At 34.6% G+C, this 22,911-nt stretch overlaps 4 protein-coding genes and 1 pseudogene across 4 annotated transcripts; 3 read left to right on the forward strand and 2 right to left on the reverse strand.

Moving 5' to 3' along the window:
• Positions 1 to 745: 745 nt before the first annotated feature.
• LOC110658686 (DUF21 domain-containing protein At4g14240) lies at positions 746 to 5,993 on the reverse strand. The gene is made up of 13 exons (XM_021816412.2): positions 5,568 to 5,993; positions 5,333 to 5,409; positions 5,133 to 5,216; positions 4,925 to 5,038; positions 4,209 to 4,292; positions 3,963 to 4,034; positions 3,435 to 3,502; positions 2,748 to 2,835; positions 2,556 to 2,629; positions 2,102 to 2,468; positions 1,828 to 1,874; positions 1,655 to 1,736; positions 746 to 1,199 (listed from the first exon to the last, which is right to left on the reverse strand). Exons 1-13 carry the CDS (start codon positions 5,770 to 5,772, stop codon positions 1,152 to 1,154), a joined length of 1,410 nt encoding a protein of 469 aa, XP_021672104.2. The 5' UTR covers positions 5,773 to 5,993; the 3' UTR covers positions 746 to 1,151.
• Positions 5,994 to 9,452: 3,459 nt separating this feature from the next.
• On the forward strand, positions 9,453 to 11,383 carry LOC110658748 (protein WHAT'S THIS FACTOR 1 homolog, chloroplastic-like; annotated as a pseudogene).
• Positions 11,384 to 12,889: 1,506 nt separating this feature from the next.
• LOC110658747 (uncharacterized) lies at positions 12,890 to 13,863 on the forward strand. The gene has a single exon (XM_058152706.1). The coding sequence runs from the start codon at positions 13,066 to 13,068 to the stop codon at positions 13,633 to 13,635; it is 570 nt and encodes a 189-aa protein (XP_058008689.1). The 5' UTR covers positions 12,890 to 13,065; the 3' UTR covers positions 13,636 to 13,863.
• Positions 13,864 to 15,548: 1,685 nt separating this feature from the next.
• On the forward strand, positions 15,549 to 16,016 carry LOC110658685 (uncharacterized). The gene has a single exon (XM_021816410.2). The coding sequence runs from the start codon at positions 15,549 to 15,551 to the stop codon at positions 16,014 to 16,016; it is 468 nt and encodes a 155-aa protein (XP_021672102.2).
• Positions 16,017 to 19,195: 3,179 nt separating this feature from the next.
• On the reverse strand, positions 19,196 to 20,826 carry LOC110658696 (adenylate isopentenyltransferase 3, chloroplastic-like). The gene is made up of 2 exons (XM_021816420.2): positions 20,651 to 20,826; positions 19,196 to 20,371 (listed from the first exon to the last, which is right to left on the reverse strand). Exon 2 carries the CDS (start codon positions 20,362 to 20,364, stop codon positions 19,390 to 19,392), a length of 975 nt encoding a protein of 324 aa, XP_021672112.2. The 5' UTR covers positions 20,365 to 20,371; positions 20,651 to 20,826; the 3' UTR covers positions 19,196 to 19,389.
• Between the last annotated feature and the right edge of the window lie 2,085 nt (positions 20,827 to 22,911).

Here is a 22,911-nt window from a genome sequence, read left to right on the forward strand (position 1 = left end):
TAAAAAATATATATAATAAATACATAAATTTAAATACAAATATTAGCTTATATCGTCCACATTAATTTTATAATGAAAAACTCAAAATCATTCAGTTTATGTGGCCCAAATTTTCAGAGCACTCTCCCCTAAGATTTACAAGAATTATTGTGATAATGGTTGTGCTATCCAAAGCACTTGTCGAGGAAAATATTGTGGCAATAAAAAAGGGCTCATTTCAAGGTTGCTTGACAATAAAATACTCATGCTCACTCCGAATGCAGTCATAGTTGATGATAGAATAGAACTGATGGTATGCTGCTCTCAAGGAAACAGATGCAACGAAGACATGCTCAGCATGAATTTCTCTATCCACCATGTTAGAAATGTGGAGTTGGGCTACAGGACCTAATCCACATGGGAAGAATGCCAGCAGTGAAGAAACAAGAGCTACATAAAATAAGTTAGGCAAGTAGAGGAGGCATTGAGAATTCCATTTGATTTCCAGCTTGGGCTGGCTTAGCTCTGCTATACAGGAGTATTCTCCTGGTTCCATTTGTTACACAGAGTGATTAATATTTGGGCAGTATTGAGATTTGGAGGGATTCATTGTAATCAAGTATTCGGAGTGTTCTGGCTTGTTGCTAATTTTCCAATTAAATACTACTTTCATTACTCTGTTTCTCTTTTTCATTTTCTGTCAGTTTATGTTCCTAACTCTATCACACCATGATCCGAACTAAGCCTACAAGTAATTTACAAACCATTTGAAAGTCCAAATTTATTACATTATTTGACCAACACAACACAGGGCATTCCCTAATTGAGGAGATACAGGGGGGACAACTTCACTCACCCTGCTCCACTCTCCCAGAAACCACGTTAACCATGTGATTACTAGACTGATGTGGCTGGTGTAACAACAGCTGAAACTCTTAAAATTTTTCACAAGCCTGTCTGATTTCAAGTTCACTATGGACAAAAGTTTAGTATACAGAGAGAAAAAAACCAAGACCTGATATTGTAAGGTGATCTACCTACTGATTACAGAAGCTACGGACGTCAAAGAAATTAAACATTCGAACCTATAGCGTAATTGTCAAACTGGAATTATCAAGTCTCCTCTTATTTCCTGAAAAGTCTTGCTGTATTCCATGGAACTTTGTCCAATATCATCCGCCATACTTCTTTGTGATCTGGCTCTGCTTAGCTTGACCACCCTGAAGAAAAACTAACATAGTAAGCAAACTAGTGTAAAACTAACATCGGTTCACAGAAATAAAATAAAAGCATGTGCTTTATTTATTGCTTTGCCCATATGAGGCATTCGAAAGAAAATTTGCAAATTTCTTGCTACAACATTCTTCCCAAATTTTTGCACCATCAAACAATTTGCACTTGTGAAAAATTAACATCAGCAATTCACTCTTTCAGGTTAGCACAAACAGTTGGATATAAAATTGCCACAGCACTAAAGAAGCGTCAAGTGACACAATTCTTATTTCTTAATTTTGCATATTGTTCTGGACATTTTTAAGTGATCCGCCCAGAATCAACCATTCACTATTAACATTTGACTTAGTATGATAATCAAATGTCAATTTGATAAACTAGTCATTGCTAAGCAGCAATGACATCAGGCATGAAAACAAGATGTAAAAGAATGTTTACTCACTGCAGGCTTTTGACCAGTCAGCCTCCGATTGGATGGAGCTCTAGCCACAGAAGAAGCAGCTGCTGCAGCAGCCACACGAATTCTGAAAAAAGTCCACACAATCCACATCATTTATGATGTAACTAGGTAAATTGACAGCCAAACTATAACCAGGAACTCAAATTCAACAGCACCTTTTATGTACATCAACATATACATCTGTCTCATCCACAATTTCCTCCTGCATTGGAAGGGAAGCATCAGCAATTTTGTGCAAGGAAAAATAACATGAACACTTCATGTTGGAAATATGATGACATTAACAAACCACTAAGATACTCTACTTGATTAGATTAGAATACATGATAGTAAGTTAGAAGCTCTAGGTGGCATTGTTCCTGTGAGTTAGGACCACAGCTGAGCCAAAGGTCAGGCAAAATAAACAGATAGTAATGAAAGCAAACTTACTTGCAGAAGTTCTTCAAAAACATCCTCAAGTGTGATAATACCAATGACTTCCCCATCTTCAACATCCTCTGACAAATGAGACATATTTGTTGCTGCACCAAGAATTTGTTTCGCATTGATCATGGTAGGCCTCACAGCTTTCTCAACATCAATGAGGAAACTTTCTGATTTCTCATCATGCTTGTTTAGCAAGGGCTCATGTAACTGAGAATCCCCATTGGCAAATTTTTTTTCATTGAATTTCTCTCCATCACTGGTAGGCTGAGAATTCTTGCTCTTTGCATGAACCTTCACCACAGCTGCCATATGACTGCTTCCCTTCTGAAACTCGTTAAGGATATCATACAAAGGCATATCTGATGGAACCCTGGGATATTCAAGCATAAGAAATCCTACTTTTGTATGGAGAACAGAAAAATCAGAAAAAAAAAAAAAAAAGGATTCAAGAGCACACCTAGGAATCCGTCGTATGGAAACTGCACTGACTGGAGTCTCAGTTTCTGCCCGAACTGTCAGCAGACTCTTCACCTGAATTCCAATTAAAATAGAATAATAAAGTAACCAGCCTCTAAATTAGCTAGCCACCAATACCAAGAAGTACTGTTGTTCAACTTAAGAAAACTTTAGTTTCTATTTTCACACCCACCAGAAGGAGCCCAATAACGTTCTTTTGACTTCCGGAATACACAGGGACACGACTATGACCTCGTGCAAGAATTTTCGCAATTGCTTCCCTGTATTGGAGCAATAACATCAATGCCTTCATGTGAAAAGTACCTATAGACTCTTTTCTTTAGATATGAACTCATCCTTCAGGAGTAAGGAGGAATAAATAATAGCACCATTTTTATTCCCTTTTGTCCCATTAGGTTGGGAGACGATCCTTACAAGTCGTCTCATGCCATATGACACATGCTCAACAAAGCAGTTGGCAAAGAAAACAACCATAGTACATGAACTACCATCCTCCTCAGGATGGAGCTTTTAGACCTTCAATGTAATATCTCAAATTTCAGAAAAACCATTATTTACTTGTATACTGTTCTTATGCATCTCCATTGCCAAATTGCCTCTTTTTTACCAACCTCAAGAAATAAAATTTGCATATACAAGTAATACAGCCTCTCTAGTAAGAATTGCAAATGAGATTTTAGTTTGTCCTAAACTTCAGCCAAAACAAATCCTAATTTCCAAAAGAAATTTGCTGGCCATATCTTAGAAACCCAAAAATTTAGAACTTCTTTCACGGCAATGGAAATCCCACAACATAGTGATGATATGAAAAAGCAATCTGATAAAAGAAATACCATTCATGACAAGGACACAGACTCACCAGTCCAATTTGGAATTGACATCTAAAGAAAAAGTTGATTCAATAGGAGTCATAGCCTCCTCTGCAGTCTGCATATCACAACAAACTTCAGAAAATCATTTTATGAGGATCTTATATAGTGTTCAATGAATATGCAAGGCACAAGCCTAGAATCTAGAAGCAAAATCAAGATTTTGGAGTGTAAGAAGATAGGCTGAACATAAATACATGCCAGCAAGAAACATTCTAAAATAAAAGGAACAATAATGCACACAAAGGAACCTTAGGCAGATTTTGCTTGAATAATTCAATACTGCCTTTTTATGTTTTTTACTATATGTCCAGAAATATAGGCAGGTCTTATTATTTCAAATGCCACAACTAAGGAAAACCTACCCTTCATCAGGATCAATCATTCAATCGGAGGTCATTATACATTAAAATTCATCATCAACCACACAACATGACTATAAAATGCTGGAAGTTTTTTAGAATTAAAATGAGTCAAGACATCTGAAGCTATTGGAATGCTTCTACAGCAACAACTACCTTTTCAGTTAGATCTAGTGCTCCACTGATAATTGTTGTTTCGTCATGCGTGAGTTCACCCCCCTTGCCAGCCTAAAATAAATGGGGATAGTAAATTAACAAATGATAAAATCAAGAGGATTAGCATTTTTCTCAATCTCAACAAAATTAATTCTCAAATTTCCAAGCAACAATGGACATAGAAATTAACACATTTTGCATATATGAAAATGGTAGCATTCCGTACATTCCCCTAATAGCTGTTACCTCCTGACTATGGATAGAGACAAGTGCCTTAAGCTGAGCTCGTCTAAACATAGCATCATTGTGTCCTAGTGCAACATCCAGAACCTGAAATCACATACAAATTGATATGCTCAATAAATGCAATGATTAGCTCATACAGTAATTTCAGTGTCCTGGTTGTCCATATGATCATCAAGGTTTCATAGGCATGGTGGGAAAATGGAAAAGACTGAGAAATACATCAACAACCATGAATCACAAGGTTATTATAGCAAGACACCAATGTTAAATTATTGTCTCATAATTATGTGGCAGAGTTTCCATGGAAAACATGTTCACATGCCTACATTTTTAATTGAGCCTTTTTCTCTCATTAGTTAAGATTATATTAGTTCACCAAGCCCAATAATTTTCTACATTTATAAGGGCATATGTGTGGATTTCCATAAATAACTAATTTCAGTTGCCTTGTTATCAACTTCACATGACGCTTCAAAAGCAGCTTATTGCTCTAATCAAAATGAGAGTAATCTTACAATAGTACCATCCATAAGCCATAAGCTTGTTATCAACAAAGATGACCTCAGCCCCATTCCAATAAATTTTAAATGTCTCATGGCAGCCAATGAAAAAGTGCAACACTGTAACTCATTTTCCTTAAAAAAAAAAAAAAAAGGGAATTATAATTATATTTGCTTTAGTCCGGTAGTCGCATGTGATATAGCGAAGTTCCTTACCTTCCCTATCGGGTAAGCAATGGGATAACAGATGATCATCAAGATACGGACTAACCACACAAAATTCGCACCAACAAAAAGTCCATATCTTGAACATACGGATTGCGGAATGATCTGTTCAAGCATGAATTAGGAATAAATTAGTCTTAGTGGATGCTGGAAAAGTTATAAATAAACAAAATGAAGTCAAAGCACAATATATTAATACCTCCCCAAAAGCAAGGACAAATGTAACAGACAGCAGAACAGCAACAAAGGGATGAAAAATTTTGTCAAGGTATATAGGAAGCGCCTGCAATAGCAGAAATCAAGAAGAGAGAAAAAAAAAATCAAGAAGAGAGAAAGAAAAAAATCAATGAACAATGTGAACATTGTTTGCTAATCAGTAAAACATAATTTTTTAATTACCTCCATAGCACAAGCATTACATAGAAGCAGAGTTACGAGAAGTTGGTGTTGTTTCTTGACCACGGGTAGGATAGTAGCTGCACGCAAGCAAAAAAAAGTTCAAGAAATGAACTTGGAACATTCCATCAATAAAAAGAATAACCCCGGCTCTATACATATAGATGCTAGAAAATCATTGATTGATACTAAACTGAATTTAAATAATAAAAAATAATAGTAAATCAGAATAAGTGACCAGCTTGCTTCTTCTCAGTGGAGGACCCACTCCTCTGTAGAATTTCAAGCTCAACGAGGCCAAGAGACATCAAGCCCAAGGTAAGGCCGGACATGATCCCAGCAAAAAGCACAAGGAGGCAGGAAACCCCAGCGTAAACGAACCACCAGAGAGTGCCGAACTTAATGTCATCGGGCTCGAAGACGATGTCGTTAATGGAGAACATGGTCCGGGCTAGGGTTTGGGCATTGAGCAGCAAATGGTCCGAGTGCTGAAAATGGTAAGGGAGTAGAGCAGCACAAAGGGACAGATAGTGTTTGTTAATGGAATGGTGGGGACGGCAAGCAAAAACGACAAAGCTAACTAATGAAAATTTATGAGCAACAGACACCGCATCAATATCGCAGTCAACGGCATGCGGTTTTATCAGATCCTATCCTCTGTGCTCTGCTTCAGCGCATTCGACAAATGCTCGAGCTTTAATGCATTTCTCGGATCAAAAAAAAAAAAAAAAAAAAAGCCAAGAAGTGTTCATACGAATAGGGATTACTCGGATTCGTAAAAATCTTTTTATTTAAAATTAAATTTAATTATTATTTTAACATTTATATTATTCAAATCTATTTTAAATTATAAAAAATCTATATACTTTATATATAGTTATTTTATTAATAAAGGAAGAAAATGAAATTATTTGAGAAATTACTAATGGGTATAACTTATTTTATTAACTAAGGAAAAAAAATCGATTAGAAGATAGTAAGTAATTTATTAATAATGGGGGTGTTGATTTTTTATTAATTGTTGTGCAAAAATTAATATGCATAAAATTTCTTAATTAGTAATTAATCTATTATTATTTTGGTGGGTTAATTAATTAATTATATATATATATATTAATGTTTTAAAAAAAATAAATATTAATTATTATTAGTTAAAATTTTTTATTAATAATTAATATTTTAAAATTTAAATAATTTTATAAAATATTTAAATACAATTTATTTGAAATCTAATATGTAAAAACTTATAAAAATTATTATTGGTATTGAGGGAGATAATTTAATGGGACAGCATTTTGTCCATATCTTTTCGGCTTATAACACTTAGACTGCTATAGTTAAAGTTACACTTTTACTAATGGCTTAAACTTATAATACAATGATATACGTTTGATTCTATAATTATGTCAGATATAATGTTATAAATTTGAATTCCTAGCATTTATCCGGATTGTTGACATTGAGTTAATAGCCAACATTTTGCCATATCCTTTTTGCATATAGTACTTGAGCCTTACACTATAAAGGGTTAAAAGTTATATCTCAATTATAACCTAAGCTTTTAACATGGTTATAAGTTCTCTATTTTATTATTACTATAAAAAATATATATTATATTTAATTATTTATTTATATACAAAACTCAAAACTAATTTAAATTCAATATTAATATTATTTTTTAAGTTTAAACATGTCGTAAATTAGAATATATATTAACTAAATCTAACTCAATAGGATTTAGTTAAATTAATTACTCGAAAATAACTAATCTGTTGCAATCTCTATATAGCAAATCTGTTAAGCTTTACTCATTTGCTAAATGAGTATTTACTTTTAGTTTTGATCGAGTTTTAATTATTTTATTATTTAATTTGTTTCATTTTATGAGTTTAATTATTTACAAAATTAAAATGGATTCATTTATTAATTTAAAAAAATTATTTATAAATTATTGAGTCAATTATTATATATTAATTTTACTATATATATATATAATTTTAACTAATTATAAAATAATTAAATTAAAAATAAAATGTTTATATTTGTATAAAATATATAATTTATTATTATTTAGTTACCAAGATTATTATAATTATTCAATTAATTATTATAATTTATCGAGTCCATAGTTAAATAAATTGTTGGTAATAATTAATAAAATAATTTTTAATAATTTAACCAATTAAAGTTGGTGAATTGAGCTTGAACTTTTACAGTTAAACGTAAATGAGTTTGTATAGATTTGATTTGAGCCTATAAGCTAGTTAAATAAATTAAATGGGGAGTTGAGTTTAAGTCGAGTTCAAATACAATAAAATTTAAATGAACAAAACACAATCTCATTAAAAATCTAAAAAACAGTGTCCAATTTCTTTAAAATTCAGCTTTTACTTAACTTTATTCTGCCTATTTACACAAAATTTTCTCTTATATCAATTCAACTGAAAGGCTTCACCTTTCTTCTCCGATTAAAAATTCTTAATTTTAAGATTCAATGAAATGTCACAGTTCAATTTGTTTGACTCCCCTCTATCACAGGAGTATATTTTCACCGAACACACTCCATGAGAGCCTTCTCAAAGTATGCTCGAGTGTGTGTAAATGGTAGCTTAAGAATGTTCAAGGTAGAGAAGAGCACAGAAGATTTAACAAAAAAACTTGTATTACCAATGTATCTCAAGACTTGCCGAAGTATGCTTGAGAGAGAGAGCCTCAATATTGTAGGCTTTTGGCTTGGACATTCACTTTTGGTAACAGTGCCATGTCCGCCACTCACCAATGCGTTCTGGACCAAAGAAAGCTCAACCTCAAGTATTCCCATTTTCTCCTTATAGGAAACATGGCCTCAAGCATTCCCATATTCCGCCACGCTATTATCTCTCTTAAATAGAGTGTACTGTTGAATTTAAGGTACCTACAGCTGCTTCACACTCCTTTGGACTCAAACTCTTCCATGCGTTGTCTTTGACTCTCCCTTCAGCTGGACATGGTGGCCTCCACCCTTACAGCCTTTCTTCCAAAGTCGACAACGAAGAAGAATATGGAGACTTCTCCCTACATTCCTTCCCACCACCTTTTGTGTTTGAAACTGCTTGTTGCTTTGTAGGAAAGTAAAAATTTGACATTTCTTATGCAAAATAAAGAATTTTTCATAACAAAAGCTCTGATACTAATTATCATATGGATTGTATAATTTATATTTTCACCAAACACACTTCAATGTGGTACTAGCAATAGCAATATCACTTGATAGAAATGACAACTATTCAGCATTCTCAAGGTATGCTTGATTCTGCAAATGACAACTAATTAAGAAATCTCATGGAAGACATATAGTAGCACAAAAGACTTGCTAACTCCAATAACTTTTATTACACTAAAGGATAACAAGATCTTGAGGAATGTTATAAAATGAGAAGAATTTTAAAATATAATTATTGCATGTATAACAGTTACATTATAATTATTAATCATTGTGAGTTATATTATAATTAACTATCAGAATGTATTCGTTGTATATATAAATCTCGTTAATGGACTATTCTTATGTTTTCATTTTACTCTAAAACTTTCATATCTCTTTACTATTTATATCTCTTTATACTTATTTAGAATACTATGCCGTCTTTTATATTAGTTCACTAATTAATGTTTTATGGGTTCTATAATATTTTAAATCTTTTTAGAATTATTAATAACTTTTCAAAATATTTAAAGTGCATTTGATATAAAAATTAATTTTATATAACACAAATTTATCAACACTAAGTAAATACATGAGTAAAAATTCATATAAAATTTATTAAAGTGTATAAATACTTAAATTAATAAAAATATAAATATTTAATATAAAAATTACTATACAAAGTCGAATTTGTAGCGCCAAATCCTATCATCCAAAAACACTTTAAAATGTTCTAATTACACTACAACTAATAAAATAATGCTAATGCATAAGCGATAGTGTGGAGAAGGCCAATGGGAACCTTCCGATAGCATTCTGACATCAATTCCGTGACGCCGCTCTGGAGGTTTAAGTTAAACCCTAGTGCCAATTTCCAGACGATCTTCATCCGTCGCTCTGGTTGTGTGGCTCTAGCTCGATTGCTTGTTGAAACCAGGTATGCTTTTCAAAACCAACTCCAACTATACACATTTGCATAATTCTCTTTTAAACCCTGGAATAAAAATCCAAATCAAATCCATTTCGAGCCTCAAAGTGGTGTGGCGCAAGGACCACAAACTAGATTTTGCTATAGAGAAAGATAAGAGCTACAAATTCTGCGCGCGAGTCGTCAAGGAGGTTCTAAACAAATACGGCCAAGTTCTCCCGCTCCGATAACTCGAGAAAAGGCGCGAGAGATTACGCCATAATGTCAGAGTTAAAACTTTTATCGATCAAAATCCAGGCCTCTTTAGAATCAAACCTAAATCTGAACCTGTTCTTTTTAGCGCGTTAGTGATCAGTTGAGGAATTTTCTTGCAGAAGAGAAGAGAATTCAATCGGAAAATGAGGGGTTGATTGTTTCCGAATTGTGTTAATTGCTGATGATGGCCAAGGATAAGGTACTTAGCGCGGATAAATTGATTCATGTGAAGAGAGAATTTGGTTTCCCTAATGATTTTTAGGTAAATTTGGTGCCCAAGTCTCCAAAATCTTTTAGGCTTATAGGATGTCCGGGATGGGAAGTATTTTCTGGAGTTGGTTGAGTGGAACCCGTTGCTTGCTAGCAGCTTGTTTGGGAGGAAGTTTTTGAAGGTAAGGTTTGGATTTTTAAAGTAACATATTGGATGTTTTTTTTTTAAAGGAGTTAAGATTTCAAAACTTTCAAAATTTTCTCTTTTTTAATTTACCAGATTAATCGGTTGATAAGGTTTTGTTATCTTATTTTTCATTACTTTATTTAATAAAGCCTTTCCTCACTCCATCTAAACACACTGTAAATCAATAATTGAGCAAAGAGTTGAGGGGATTCGAGTTGGGCCTAATTTCAATTATAAACTTCCACCAGGGTTTTTTCTCCGAAAGGAAATGACAGAGTGGGTTAGGGATTGGTTAGAACTTGATTACCTTTCACCATATGTGGACGTGTCACACTTGGATCAAGCTTCACCGGAAATGGAAAAGAGGGCTGTCGGGGTTTTCCATGAGTTGCTATCACTCTTGCTATTTAAGAGGATTCCAGTGCCAATAGTGGGCAAGTTTAGTGAAGAGTATAGGTTGTCCAATGCATTTTCAAGTGTTTTCACCAGGCATCTGGAATATTTTACATGTCATTGAAAGGCGGGATTAAGACTGCAATGCTAAGGGAAGCTTATAAGGATAGCGAGTTGATTAATACGGATCCATTGCGTGAAATCAAGAATAGGTTTATTGAGTTGTTGGAAGCGGGGTGGCAAGAGAGAGCAGAGCAGCTCAAGTCAAAAAGGGAAGCAGTGGTAACGAACATGGGAATAGGGGCAATGATGAAACGGGACCTGGATGGACAAGAGAGCTGTGGCCCGTGAGCAATCAGATGGGCGAGAGTTGGAGGACTAACTGGAATGATGGCAATGAGGAAATGGGACCTGGATGGCTAAGAGAACAGTGAAGACTGAAGGGTTGGACGGGATAGATTTCAAGCAACAGCTGTGAATTTACAAGTTATTGTGACATTGGAAATTAAAACTTTTTGATAAAGAGCACTGTAATCTGACTTTGGCTGATGATTTTGTGGAGCTGCATATACTGCATTTTTTTTTGAAGATATTTATTGTTTGTTTGGTACTAGGTATGACAGCCAGATGTTTTAGCGTAATCTCTACCTCTGGTGCAACATGATTTGGTTTTCCAGTTACGTATTTCACCATTTGAATTTATTTTCTAGAAAATATTTGGATGTAGGGCACGGGTAAAACATTGTTGTTTAATCAATAATAACAAATTAAGAGAAGTTCATTGTCTTTTTTTTTTTTAAGCATTTAGGTTTGTCTAATTTGGTACGCTATACAGGCCTTGGACTTTTTAGATCTTCTGCTTCCATAAATTATTATTATTATTTTTTTTTTTCCGTAGATTAGCAGTTTCCCTCTTCAATCAAGTCTGGTGCTAAATATTAGATCCTGCGCAGAACCATTTCATCGTTTGCTTGCAGGAAATACTTTTTGCATCATAAAATATAGTTAGACGTTTCAGTATGTTGCAGGAGTGTGACTTTGTTTGTCACTCTGAAGTTCTTGAGTCCTTATGTGTGATAAAAGGTGCAATCAACTTATTATTTTGCCGCCCTGGTTAAAGTTCTAGAATATGAAGCTTGATTCCTTATCCAGGAAAAAGAGAGTTTAGACTAGACACGGCCACAATTTGGGTTGGGCCCAGAACTAGGACTCGAAGGGGCTGGGCTTGGTGTCTCCATCCCCGACCCTTGAGCCAGTGGTTCAGCCCACTTTCAAAAAAAAAAATTCTGACCATTGGATTCCATTAAACCTGGAACCAAAACCGCTGGTTTCAAACCGTCTTTGAACCGAAACTAGGCTATTTGGTTTACGGCCTTCCCGGTAAACCTTCCCGGCCACGAACAGGAACTCAATCAGAACCAGCCCATGACTAGTTTGGACGACTGAATGTTTAGTAGATTTAAATGAATCCATCTAAAATATGAAAAATTATTAGGTGCACCCGATGCACATGCACTATCCCTCACAATTATGTGGGATCACTCTTTATATTATAGGAAGAGGAATTATTAGGAGCACCCGGTGCACATACACCTTCTCTCACAATCATGTGAGACCCACTTCCTATATAATATGAATTACTCACTTTTCTGTGAGAGATGGAGCACTATTTTTTAGTAATCTCTAATAATTAGCCCTAAAATACTGAGACTTAAAACAGCCTTAATAGGTTATGCCTATGTGAACATTCTTGGAGTAACATTGTTATATATCCATTAACTCGGTGCTTCTTTTCCATGTATGCTTTTCTAGGATTTATTGAAGCTGTTAGATGCAGTTCTGAATTTGCGGTAGAAACTACAATGTTCATCTATCTAATTATTACAGCTAAATATTTTGCTTGGCTGAATGCTGATGTGCACATGCCCTTTTCTATTTGTTTTGGATTTTGGTTGAAGCTCCTTGGTCAAAAAAATATGTCAACAGCACACGTATGGAATCGGGCGGATTAAGCATTAGCTAGTGAGCATAAAGAAGGTGGAATTTCTTATTCGATTATTAATTTTTAATTTATTAATTGCATCACAGCTTTCTACTGAGGGGAGAAAGATATGGCTTTCACATTGAAAGCATAGGTCACTGTTTTATTACTGTTAACAGGTAATGAAAGACATGAAAATGTTCATTGTAAGAACTTGTGTCATCATTCTGTTACATGAAAATTTTCAAAATCTTGGTGATGTAACCAATTTTATTATATTCCTTGTAAGTGGTGAATTTTCTGGGAAACTTTATTTTTCATTAGCAACGGTATGTCACCTAACTTCTTGTCACACACAATGAATGAGTCACCCTAACAATTCAGACCCTGTACTTTTCCATAACATCAACTAACAAAGCAAACTCACTCTCTTGGTTATTCCTTTCTTTCTTTCTTTATTACCCTGCAAACAAGCCTAGCCGGAAGAAACAAGAAATTCATGAGTAGGCAAGTATAAAAGGAATGAAGGACCTGTATGAGATTCCTTGAACCACATTCCTTTACTAAACGTTCTCATGCGTATTTGCAATAAGTGCAAATGGAAATAGTCAAGGCTCTTACATTAATGCTTTTTGCAGCTGCCTTAGTATTTCTGCCGAAGATAGAGGCCCAGCCATTTCCACGCCCACTTTGTGTCTCCCAGTTTGCGCTAGTGAACTATGCTTGTGCAATGCTGCCATACACCCCATTGCCACCCCTGCCGCCAGCTTCTCCCTCCCCTGATGATGAAGAGGATAGGCATGGGCACGTTCACAGTCACAGTCATAATCAGAGTCACAGTCACAGTCATGTCCAAGGGCCTGGACATGGGCATAAGCAAGGACTCGGACATGGACGCAATCATAATAATGGCCAGGGTCATGGACACGGTCATGGTCAAGAACACAGGCATGGACACAGGCATAGGCATAGACATGCAACTCGACGTGAATCACCTGCACAAGAGAACTGTTGCAGGTGGCTGAATGAATTAGATGATGAGTGTGTCTGTGACATGCTGGTTCGCTTGCCGCCTTTCCTCTCAAGGCCGATGCATTTGTATACTCTCTATCTTGATGAGACATGCAATGTAACTTATGCATGTGAAGGACGACTACTGAGTCCATAATGGAATATTGATTGTTATATTTCTCTTGGTCTACTGTGTCTAATCTATAGTTACTAGAGTTGTAAGGTACACTATAGCTTTTGTTTTGTTAATTGGAGCGGTCATCAGGTTTATAAGGTTTTATATTTTTCTGTACTTTGTGATAGTTTTGTGCAAGCTAAGGTCATGGGCATGATGCTGCTTCTTTTACTATTTCAAAAATAAATCACAAGGCATTTTTCTTAGCAACCAATATCTTGGAAGCTGCTATCTTTTACATGATTATAGGCAACTTTTCACTTAAGAATAGTAATAGAGAAAGCCGAGACCCTTCTTGTAGATTCATCTGGTTTTATAACTCAGTTGTCGCAAATTCCAGATCATTCAAGGAGCTTAAACCCAAAGCAACACCAATGAGGCATCCCACTACCGCAGGTTCTTACGTGTGTTCACTAGTTGTATGTGGAGATCCCGCCAAGGCAAGGAACGAAAACAGAGAATGGCACCTAATTCCATCTTGCTCTACCCGTTGCCATCCCCGCAAATACCCACTTGACAAGCTATGGATGAAGCATACAAGGCAAGTAATAAACTGTAGCATTGTAATGTAGTCTCGCACCACAAATAAACATTTTTTTTTCTTGTTTTACATTTTTATTACAAAAAAAAATTAAAAGAGGTGCAAAAAATTCTTCGATTCGGCTGAAAATTGTTGACAAAGTTCAATTGTTAAGTTTGGGTTATATAAAATGACTCAAGCCACAAATTGAGCTTGACTCTCCCTTATATTTTTTTTCAATTCTTTATAGTTAACCGATGTAAGACTCGCTCTAATACTCTCTCTTCAAGTATAACTAAACTGAACTTAAGTTTTTAAGTCCGATTGTCACTTACGCACGCTATATGGAGTGACCCATTTAGAGTTTTACCTCTTCTTTTGTGTCTTGGCTCTATGGGTGTTGTTCTTTTTGCTAGCCCATGAATCTACATGACTCTGACTTGTTGCGTATTTTTTAAGTTCAAATTGTAGCTTGCTCTTATACTATATGAAATTCTTTGACCTAAATAGTGCTAAAAACTATTGGCAAAATTCTATTATTGAGTTTGGGTTACTTTTACCAAAATGGCTTAAATCAATTGCGCTTCGCTCTCCCTTGCTTATAGTCCATTTCAATTTTTTGTAGCTAACACCAACAAACTATGTAAGTCAACTGGGTATAGAGCAGCAAGCATCAAACATTTATTTTAATATTCTTATCATTATCAGTAGGAGGTCGACTGGCCTTCTCCAATCGAAGTTTGAGCCCAGGATCTCCAAATTAGAGTTGCAAGTCTTAGCAATTTCATGATATTTTTATGCAATTCGAATTTTATAAAGACATCCGGAAAGTAAGTACTTAATTGAGCCAATTCATACGATGAAGGCAAGCAGCAGGAATCTCAAACAATCGAGAAGTTAATGTCCAGCTATGATTCAAAGGAGCTTAGTAATTGAACACACACACACATATATATAAGAAAGCGAAAAATAGACTTCAACATGCACTGATCTGCGGCAAATATCAACAGTGAAATCGTTTGATGATCCTTATTATTCATATGTTTGCACTGCCAGTAGAATCAGCACTTACCAGATAAAGTTTCAGCATAAAGAAGAATAAAAAGATTACTATGAGTGGAAGAGAGGTTGCTGGTCTAACACACCGATAATTAATGAGATCGTTGACAGTTAGTCACCTAACCACTAGAAAATTACCGAAAATGAATGTGCTTTTAACGATTCTTGAACTTGTAAAATTCCATAATATCAACTAAAGAAAACCAGCCTCACTCTTTTGATCACCGTCTTTGTCTGCTTATCTCCTAAAGCATGAAAAACCTAACAAGGAAACAAGAAGATTATGACTACAATATTAGAAGCTATATAATCAAACATGGTAGCTAGTGGACTGGCATCAATATCAGATCAAATGGGAAGCATGTTCAAGATTCCTGTATTAACATTTTTGACAGGTTTCTTATTGCTTGTGCCGGTTGAAGTTAATGGCATACATCCAGCACGCACTATGTGCGTCTCCCAAATTGCACTAGCCAACCATGCGTGTGGAAGGTTGACTCCTTCGCCAGGACCCAACGTTCTCTACCATCATGAACACCGGCATGGGCATGGGCATGGGCATGGGCATGGGAACAGACACAGGCATAATCGACATGGGAACTTTGCCCGTGAAACACCCACAGAGAGCTGCTGCCGGTGGCTGAACGATGTTGACAATGAATGCGTCTGTGATTTGCTGATTCAATTGCCTGTATTTCTTTCAAAGCCTGCACATCAGTTCAGTGTCGTTATTGGTGAATCTTGCACTGTTACTTTTTCATGTAGTGGACGAGTGAGACCCTGATGAATTGATGCTCTTATTTTCTGCTATATTTTCTGCTAAAATAAAAGGGTGTATCTGTATTAGCTAGTGCAAATATCAGATAAACATAAAATTTTACATAAGCAATCCCTAATAGAATTTCTATATATGTCCTGCCAATTTGTCACAAAATAGAAAATTTTATATCTCTAAGAAATTTTTTGATCTCTTGGACAGCATCAGACTCATTTTCATTAAGATATATATCCTTTAACGCAATGTTTTGTGAAGGGAAGACGGTAAACTTGTTCTGAATGCCAAGGAATTTGTGTCAATTGCACTTATATTTCATTATTTTCTTCAAATTTTCAGTTCAAGTTTTCACCAAATATTGTATAGGAGTGGAACCTGTCATCAACACAAATCCAATATTCCCATTACACTGATGGGAGAATATTTTCCAAAGAGGCCATAAAAATGACAAGAAGAACCTATCAGATGATTTTTTAAAAAAAATAAAAATAAAAACTAATGACAATGACAGCTTCACAAAAAGTTTATTCAAAGTTCATCCTACCTTTCTCTGCAAAAGAATATTGCCTTACAAATTGGTTATACTGGTCTGCATAAAGTCATTCCTAATCCTTACTACATTAATTCCATTCCATCAACAGAGAGCAAGGTGCCTTCGTTTTTAATTTATCTTTGCAGCTGTTGCTTATATGTAAAGAAAATCAGAAGCATCTACACATATAAGCATTACTGTTCTATTCAGTTTTGTATTTTGTGTTTTCCGCCATTTATCAGAGCTTTCTTATCAACTTCAAAAGTACTTTCTTGGCTACTTTAAGTTCTCTTTGAAACTGAAAAAAACCACCCAACTCCTGCCCTATGACCAAGTGTAATAACATGTATTGTTATGTGAAAGTGCAGAATCTACCCCTACATCTTCCCATTTCAGTTGTTTTCATTCTTTATATCTCCTTCTCAGCTTTAGCATTTACAAACATTACCGTATTCTCTTTAATAGCTAAAAGCAGGAGTGACTATTCAAGTTAAAAAAAAAAAATCTCAAGCAGGACAAACCTTAATGATCAATCGAGGTCCAAGAAGAGAAAAGGAATGGCAGGTATGAAGTCGTGAGATTCTATCGATGATAAAAAAGGAGCTTTAGAACTTAGCTCATCAATTCAGAAAGAGCTTTTTATCTTGGTTTTCTGCTTTTCACCTACTCCATTTAAGCCTTTTAGAGATATCATATTAAAAAAAAAAATTATTAATTTAATATTATTATGACTAAAACATATTGAATTTATTCTGAATTTACCCCATCGATCAATATATAACCATCAAGATAATAGGTATAAAACGAAACTAGCTCTATCAATATAAATTAATACGCCTTAATTATCTACAAAACCCAAAATCATAATATAATCAATTCATTGTGAATTGGGAGTATCTTGTTCCGCCTCAAAGTTTCTTGGCCACAGTTTGCATAAAATTAACTTAAGAATCATTAGCTAACAAAGTATTGGCTAATTGAGAATTTAGGCCACACAACTGAGCAATTTAGCATGCCAAAAAATACTACAAATCCATTCTAGAAATTTATTAAATTATTACCAATAAATGTTAGGCATAATGATACAACTCACTGTACCCTTAAAGAGGGAATTTAGATTCGTTCTCTCGAATAGACATTATTGAGAAAATACCTAATGATTTCCTGTAGTCTTAAATTAATTGGGAGATTTTCTTTATTTGTTGAAAAAAAAAAAAAAAGAACCGTGTTGGCGGACCAGTGAGGAGAAGAAAGCAATTAAGGGACCCACGAATAAAAATGCAGAATTCTACGCACCTTTTTGTGCGGATATTCGCACGCGCGCGGTGGATTGTAGCCGCGCATTCTTATATCAGAGTTGCTTTCCCAATTGTACGGCGACACCGCCGTACACTGCATTTATTGAAATTATTTTTTCTAATTCGAAAATACTTTTAAAAAAATTTTAGGAATTTCAAGATTTAAATAATAGTTAATTACTTTAAAAAAATTTTAGGAATTTCAGATTTAAATAATAGTTAATTATATTACATAATACAGACACTGTATATTTTTCATTTTTTAAGAAGGAGAATTCATGATAGCGAAATTATTAAGTGAATTTAAAATATTAAATTTTAATTTTTTTTTACACTTAGATGAATGTAATTTTATTAATAGATATAAAAAAAAGTTTTACAAGCAATACTCTAAGCGTATCTTATAATTTACTAATTTATAAAATTATTTTATTTATTGTAAAATAAATATTTTATTATTAATATATTTATTTAATAACATTATTAAAATGCTTTATAGTTTTTCAAATAAAATGCTTATATTTTTATAATATTTTAATACATAAATTTAACATAAATCTTAGAAGTAAATACATAAATAATTATTTTAATTTAAATAAAATAATTAAGCATTTAAATTAATTAAATAATAAAAAATGCGTTCTTCTCATTGGCAATTTTAGTCATTATATATATATACAACTCCATTAATATATTTTAATTATTGATCAAGGTGGGATGCACAGTGATCAACTATCAAAAGTAAAGTCAGTTGTACATGCAACAAAATTTCTGAATAATTTTAGAACATAAATCCAAAAAAAAATAAAAATAAAAATAAAAAACTCAGCCAGCAAATACAGGTCCAACCATTGTGAACGTAAAATCAAACTAAATAAAATAAAAACAAGAAATGAAAAGAATCTCACTAATGGCTATCAAGTTCAAAGGAAAAAGGAAGAGAGTGGAGAGAAGGAGGTGGAAAAGGAAAAAGATGATAGAAACTTGAAATATTAATTTGTAGAGAGAATGGTTAGGCTTCTTTCTCTTGCTGTAAACGTCAACTTCTAATTTCAAGCTAATGCTTTGATAAAATTTTAAGGAGTTCTTCAAGTTACAGGAAATCTATTATTCAATTTGTTTCTACTACTTTCTTATTCTTAGAGTGTGAAGACAATTAATTTGATTCTCTCTTTTCTATTGGATTTTTTTTTTTTTTTTGGGAAAAACTAATATTCAATGCTCAATCTACCACAATTGGATCATTAAGCTAATACCCAAGAGTCAGCAAAACTCAATACCTGCTACCCTTCCAATGGAAATTAATGTTCCAAGATAGTTTAAAAAATTGATGGATTCTCAATAAACTGGCATAAAACTGGTCGCTGACATTTGGATTTGAATTATACATCAAATAGAGTAACGAGTTTACACTTGGTATCTGAGCTTGTTAATTCCATCCACCAACCATACAAACTCCAGTAAAGTGACATGCACTGTTTGCAAAACTCTCCAATAGCAAGAAAAGTTGCTATTGACTGATCATAGTGAAATAAGAACAATATTATTGAATTTAGGAGACCAGACATTGTGCAACATAATCTTTTGTCATTCCTGCAGTGGCAGCAGGGGCCTTCCCTGCTGTAACGCTGCAAAGAAATTCTCTAACAATGGCGCTACTGGGTCTGGCCACTTGCTTATTCCACAACTCCTCTTCTTTCCTGTTTCCGCGGTTCAGGAATACTTGAGTGGCATCAATCCGATGAATGTTCCAACCCTTTACATTTTTCAACCGACGGATTTTTTCCAATTGGCGACGAGCTAACTTGCAGTTGTTATATTTAATCTCACGTATTGCTTCGAGAAGTAGTCTGTCGCAATTTTCTCCGTTCAAAAATACTTCAGCCCTTAAGTACTTGTCCAGTTCTGGGACCCCGATGGATCTCCTGATCCCTCTGGAGTAATCTGCGTAGGGATCGAAGATTTTCCTCACCTCATCAACCATTCCATTGCCAACCATTTCATCGACTCGCTTGTGCAGGAATTCGTTTAGCACAGTCATCGACACATCCACCCACAGGAAGCAACACTCGTATTTTGATCGGAATCTAAAATCTGCATCATCCACCAGGGCCTCAATGTATGAATTAGAGCCTCCGACAATAATTGGAAGCAAACCCCTGGTCGAAATAGATTCAATAGCAAGCGAAGCCATATTGCAAAAATCTTTTGCTATGAAGTCTGCATTAGGATTTACTTCTCCTAATAGGTGGTGGGGTATCCCGGACCTCTCTTCTTCAGTGATTTTGTTGGTCGTTACTTCAAGGCCTTTGTAAATTTGCATTTTATCTGAGTTAATTATTTCTGAAGGGAATTGGGTTGCCAGTTCTATAGAGAGTCTCGATTTGCCAGTGCCTGTTGCCCCCATTAAAATCACCGCCTTTGCTTTCTGCCACCTAGGAGTTACAATGTCCATTTTGAGCCCGCCGGCGGAAATGTCGAGCACGTGATGATGTGTTTGTTGGCAGATAGACATGGAAAATCTCATGATGAACCTGTTAATCAAATAAGAAAAGGGTTGTGTTAATACAATTTTAGTCTTCCTCTATAGAACAGAGATTAAAACATGGGAAAAGATTATTATTATTATTATTATTATTATTATTATTATTATTAATTTTTTTGATAGGAAAAAAAAAAAAACTGATGAAAGACACATAATACAAGGATAAAGTTTGCACAGTCAAGCAACAGAAGACATATATATATATATATATATATATATATATATATATATATATATATATATGAAATATTCCTTTTAGGAACCTCACCTTATACACAAAGGAAGACGCGACTTGAAAAAGGCTTATTTCTTTAATGTCAATACCATGCAATGAGAATAGATGAAATGAAAGATTTGCAAGTAATGGAGAGAAATGGCAAAAGAGAAGTAGAAATTAGATGATTTTAATGATTGGTAGCATCAAATTTCTTCCAAGTTTCAATATTTGTTGCAATAAGCCTTGGTGAGAGTGGTATATATAGGCTCGTAAATGGAGAGGCCCAGGTCAGGTTTGACGTTCTTATTTCCAGAAGCCAAAAAAGAGAGAAATATATGGACCATTCAGAGACATGGAAGGGTTATGGGCAGAAAAAGAATCTCCTCTACTAGTGCTTTGATATTACTAAATATGATGAACATTTTGTCTTTAATTGAAATTTCCTTGTTGCATTTTTCCTTCTTCATCACCTTTCCACGCAGGCCATTCAACAGGATATCATTATATATATCCTATCCTTCGTAGGTGTATTTATTTACATAATGGTGGGATCGGGATCATAATATCGTCGTTGTTTTGGTAATTTTCTGATGGATAATAACGGAAATGATCACCAGTCGCCATTAATTAACAGCAGAGGACTAACTAGCAGGAGCACTTACGGGCAAGAGTTTACTTAACATTAGTGAAATGAAGATGCTGTGCTTTTGAACAAAGTGTTAGGACAGGGTACTTCAACCTTAAAGTGGGACGGAGGAAGTTGCAGCACGGTCTTGTCGCGAGATTCCCTATAGCGACAAGGGAATGTTAGGCGTGGTTGAAGTCGACTATAAACGAAGGTGTCTCTCTTTCTCTCTATCTCTTGGCCAAAAACATCCGATTCCCCTCACAACCAAGTGGGCGGGGACGGCTGAAACGATGTTTATTGGCATTAACTGGGGGATGCTATCACGTTTGGGTTTTTGTCAAGTGCGAACCGCACACTAGCCTGTCGACCAACTATTGGACTTTGGACACACTGTACAATTCAAGATTTTGATCTACGACTACTCTGTTCAGTTCAGTAATTTATTTGATTCAATAACATGCCCTGAAAGTAGTTTTGAGGGAAATGCTTTGACCTAACAGACCACCATTTTTGTGAACGCGATTTGCCTAGTAGCTCAGCCTATTTGCTCCACTAAGCAGCACCTTGTAGCTGGAAATGGTCCACTTATCTATATTTCTTTCTGTCGTTACATGTGCTCATGTTCTTTCCGCATCGTTTCAGGAACAAATTGCAAAATAAAAAATATAATAAAAGAACCCATGAACTTTTCTTGTTTTTGCATTAGAGATATAGAGAGATTGTTAGCTAGCTAGGTTGAATGAAAAGTGAAAACAATCAATGGATTAAGAGTTTGGTGTTCTCCTGAAGAAATTTCAGGTTTTGGGTCAAATGGCATGATTTTCCGAAGTAAAAAAGGTGTAAAGAATGAAAGTTGGCTTTCCTTGATGACTTCTAACTTTTACGCAATGGTAGGACTAAGGAGTAGTAGTGGAAGTAAGGTGTACTCTATTTGGGAACTTGAAATGGACTGGCAATTCCCCCTGGTATAGAAATTGCAGCCACTAACTTATAATGTTTTGCTCTGTTATGTATGGCTTGAAAATGAGCAAATATGCTCTTGCCTCTCTGATCAATAATAATGTACTTAAGTGCAGATAATCGATGAGGATTTAGAAACCTTAAAAGTCCATCACATTCTGGATTACAAGTCAACACCGGAGGTAAAATGGAAAATTTTGCCAAGTGTGCAGACATAGTTGATTATTTTTTTCTTTTTCTTATCTACATATGAAAAATAAAAATGAAATTATCATCGATACAACATAGTACTTCAACATTGGACTGCAACTCCAACAACTTGCTAGTTAATTTTTCTTCTTAATTTTGGTTTTTGTTCTTCTATGGTCGCCTAATTAAGGCTGTTTTTGGGTCTAGAGTTTACCTGTGGGGTTCACTTTATCTTTTATTTTCCTTTCATTCAAATAATATAATAAAAAAAATAAATTAAAAAAAATAAATAAAGGAATTTTTTTAATTTGTTTTTCTCTCTCTTACCGTCTTTCCTCCAATAAAATGTTGCCAAACATAATATAAATTGCAGCTCTCTGGAATTATGCAGATCCAGATAAAACATAAAAAATGAGGTATTGTTTGATAGGACAGCGTCTAGAAAAATTTTCTTGCAGCTGGATTATGTGCAGTCTGCAATGCTGTAAAGTGCAGGAGCAGTACTAGCTAGCATGCTAGAAACACTGTTTCTTAT

Source organism: Hevea brasiliensis, chromosome 9 (assembly GCF_030052815.1).
Source record: "Hevea brasiliensis isolate MT/VB/25A 57/8 chromosome 9, ASM3005281v1, whole genome shotgun sequence".
NCBI lineage: Eukaryota > Viridiplantae > Streptophyta > Magnoliopsida > Malpighiales > Euphorbiaceae > Hevea > Hevea brasiliensis.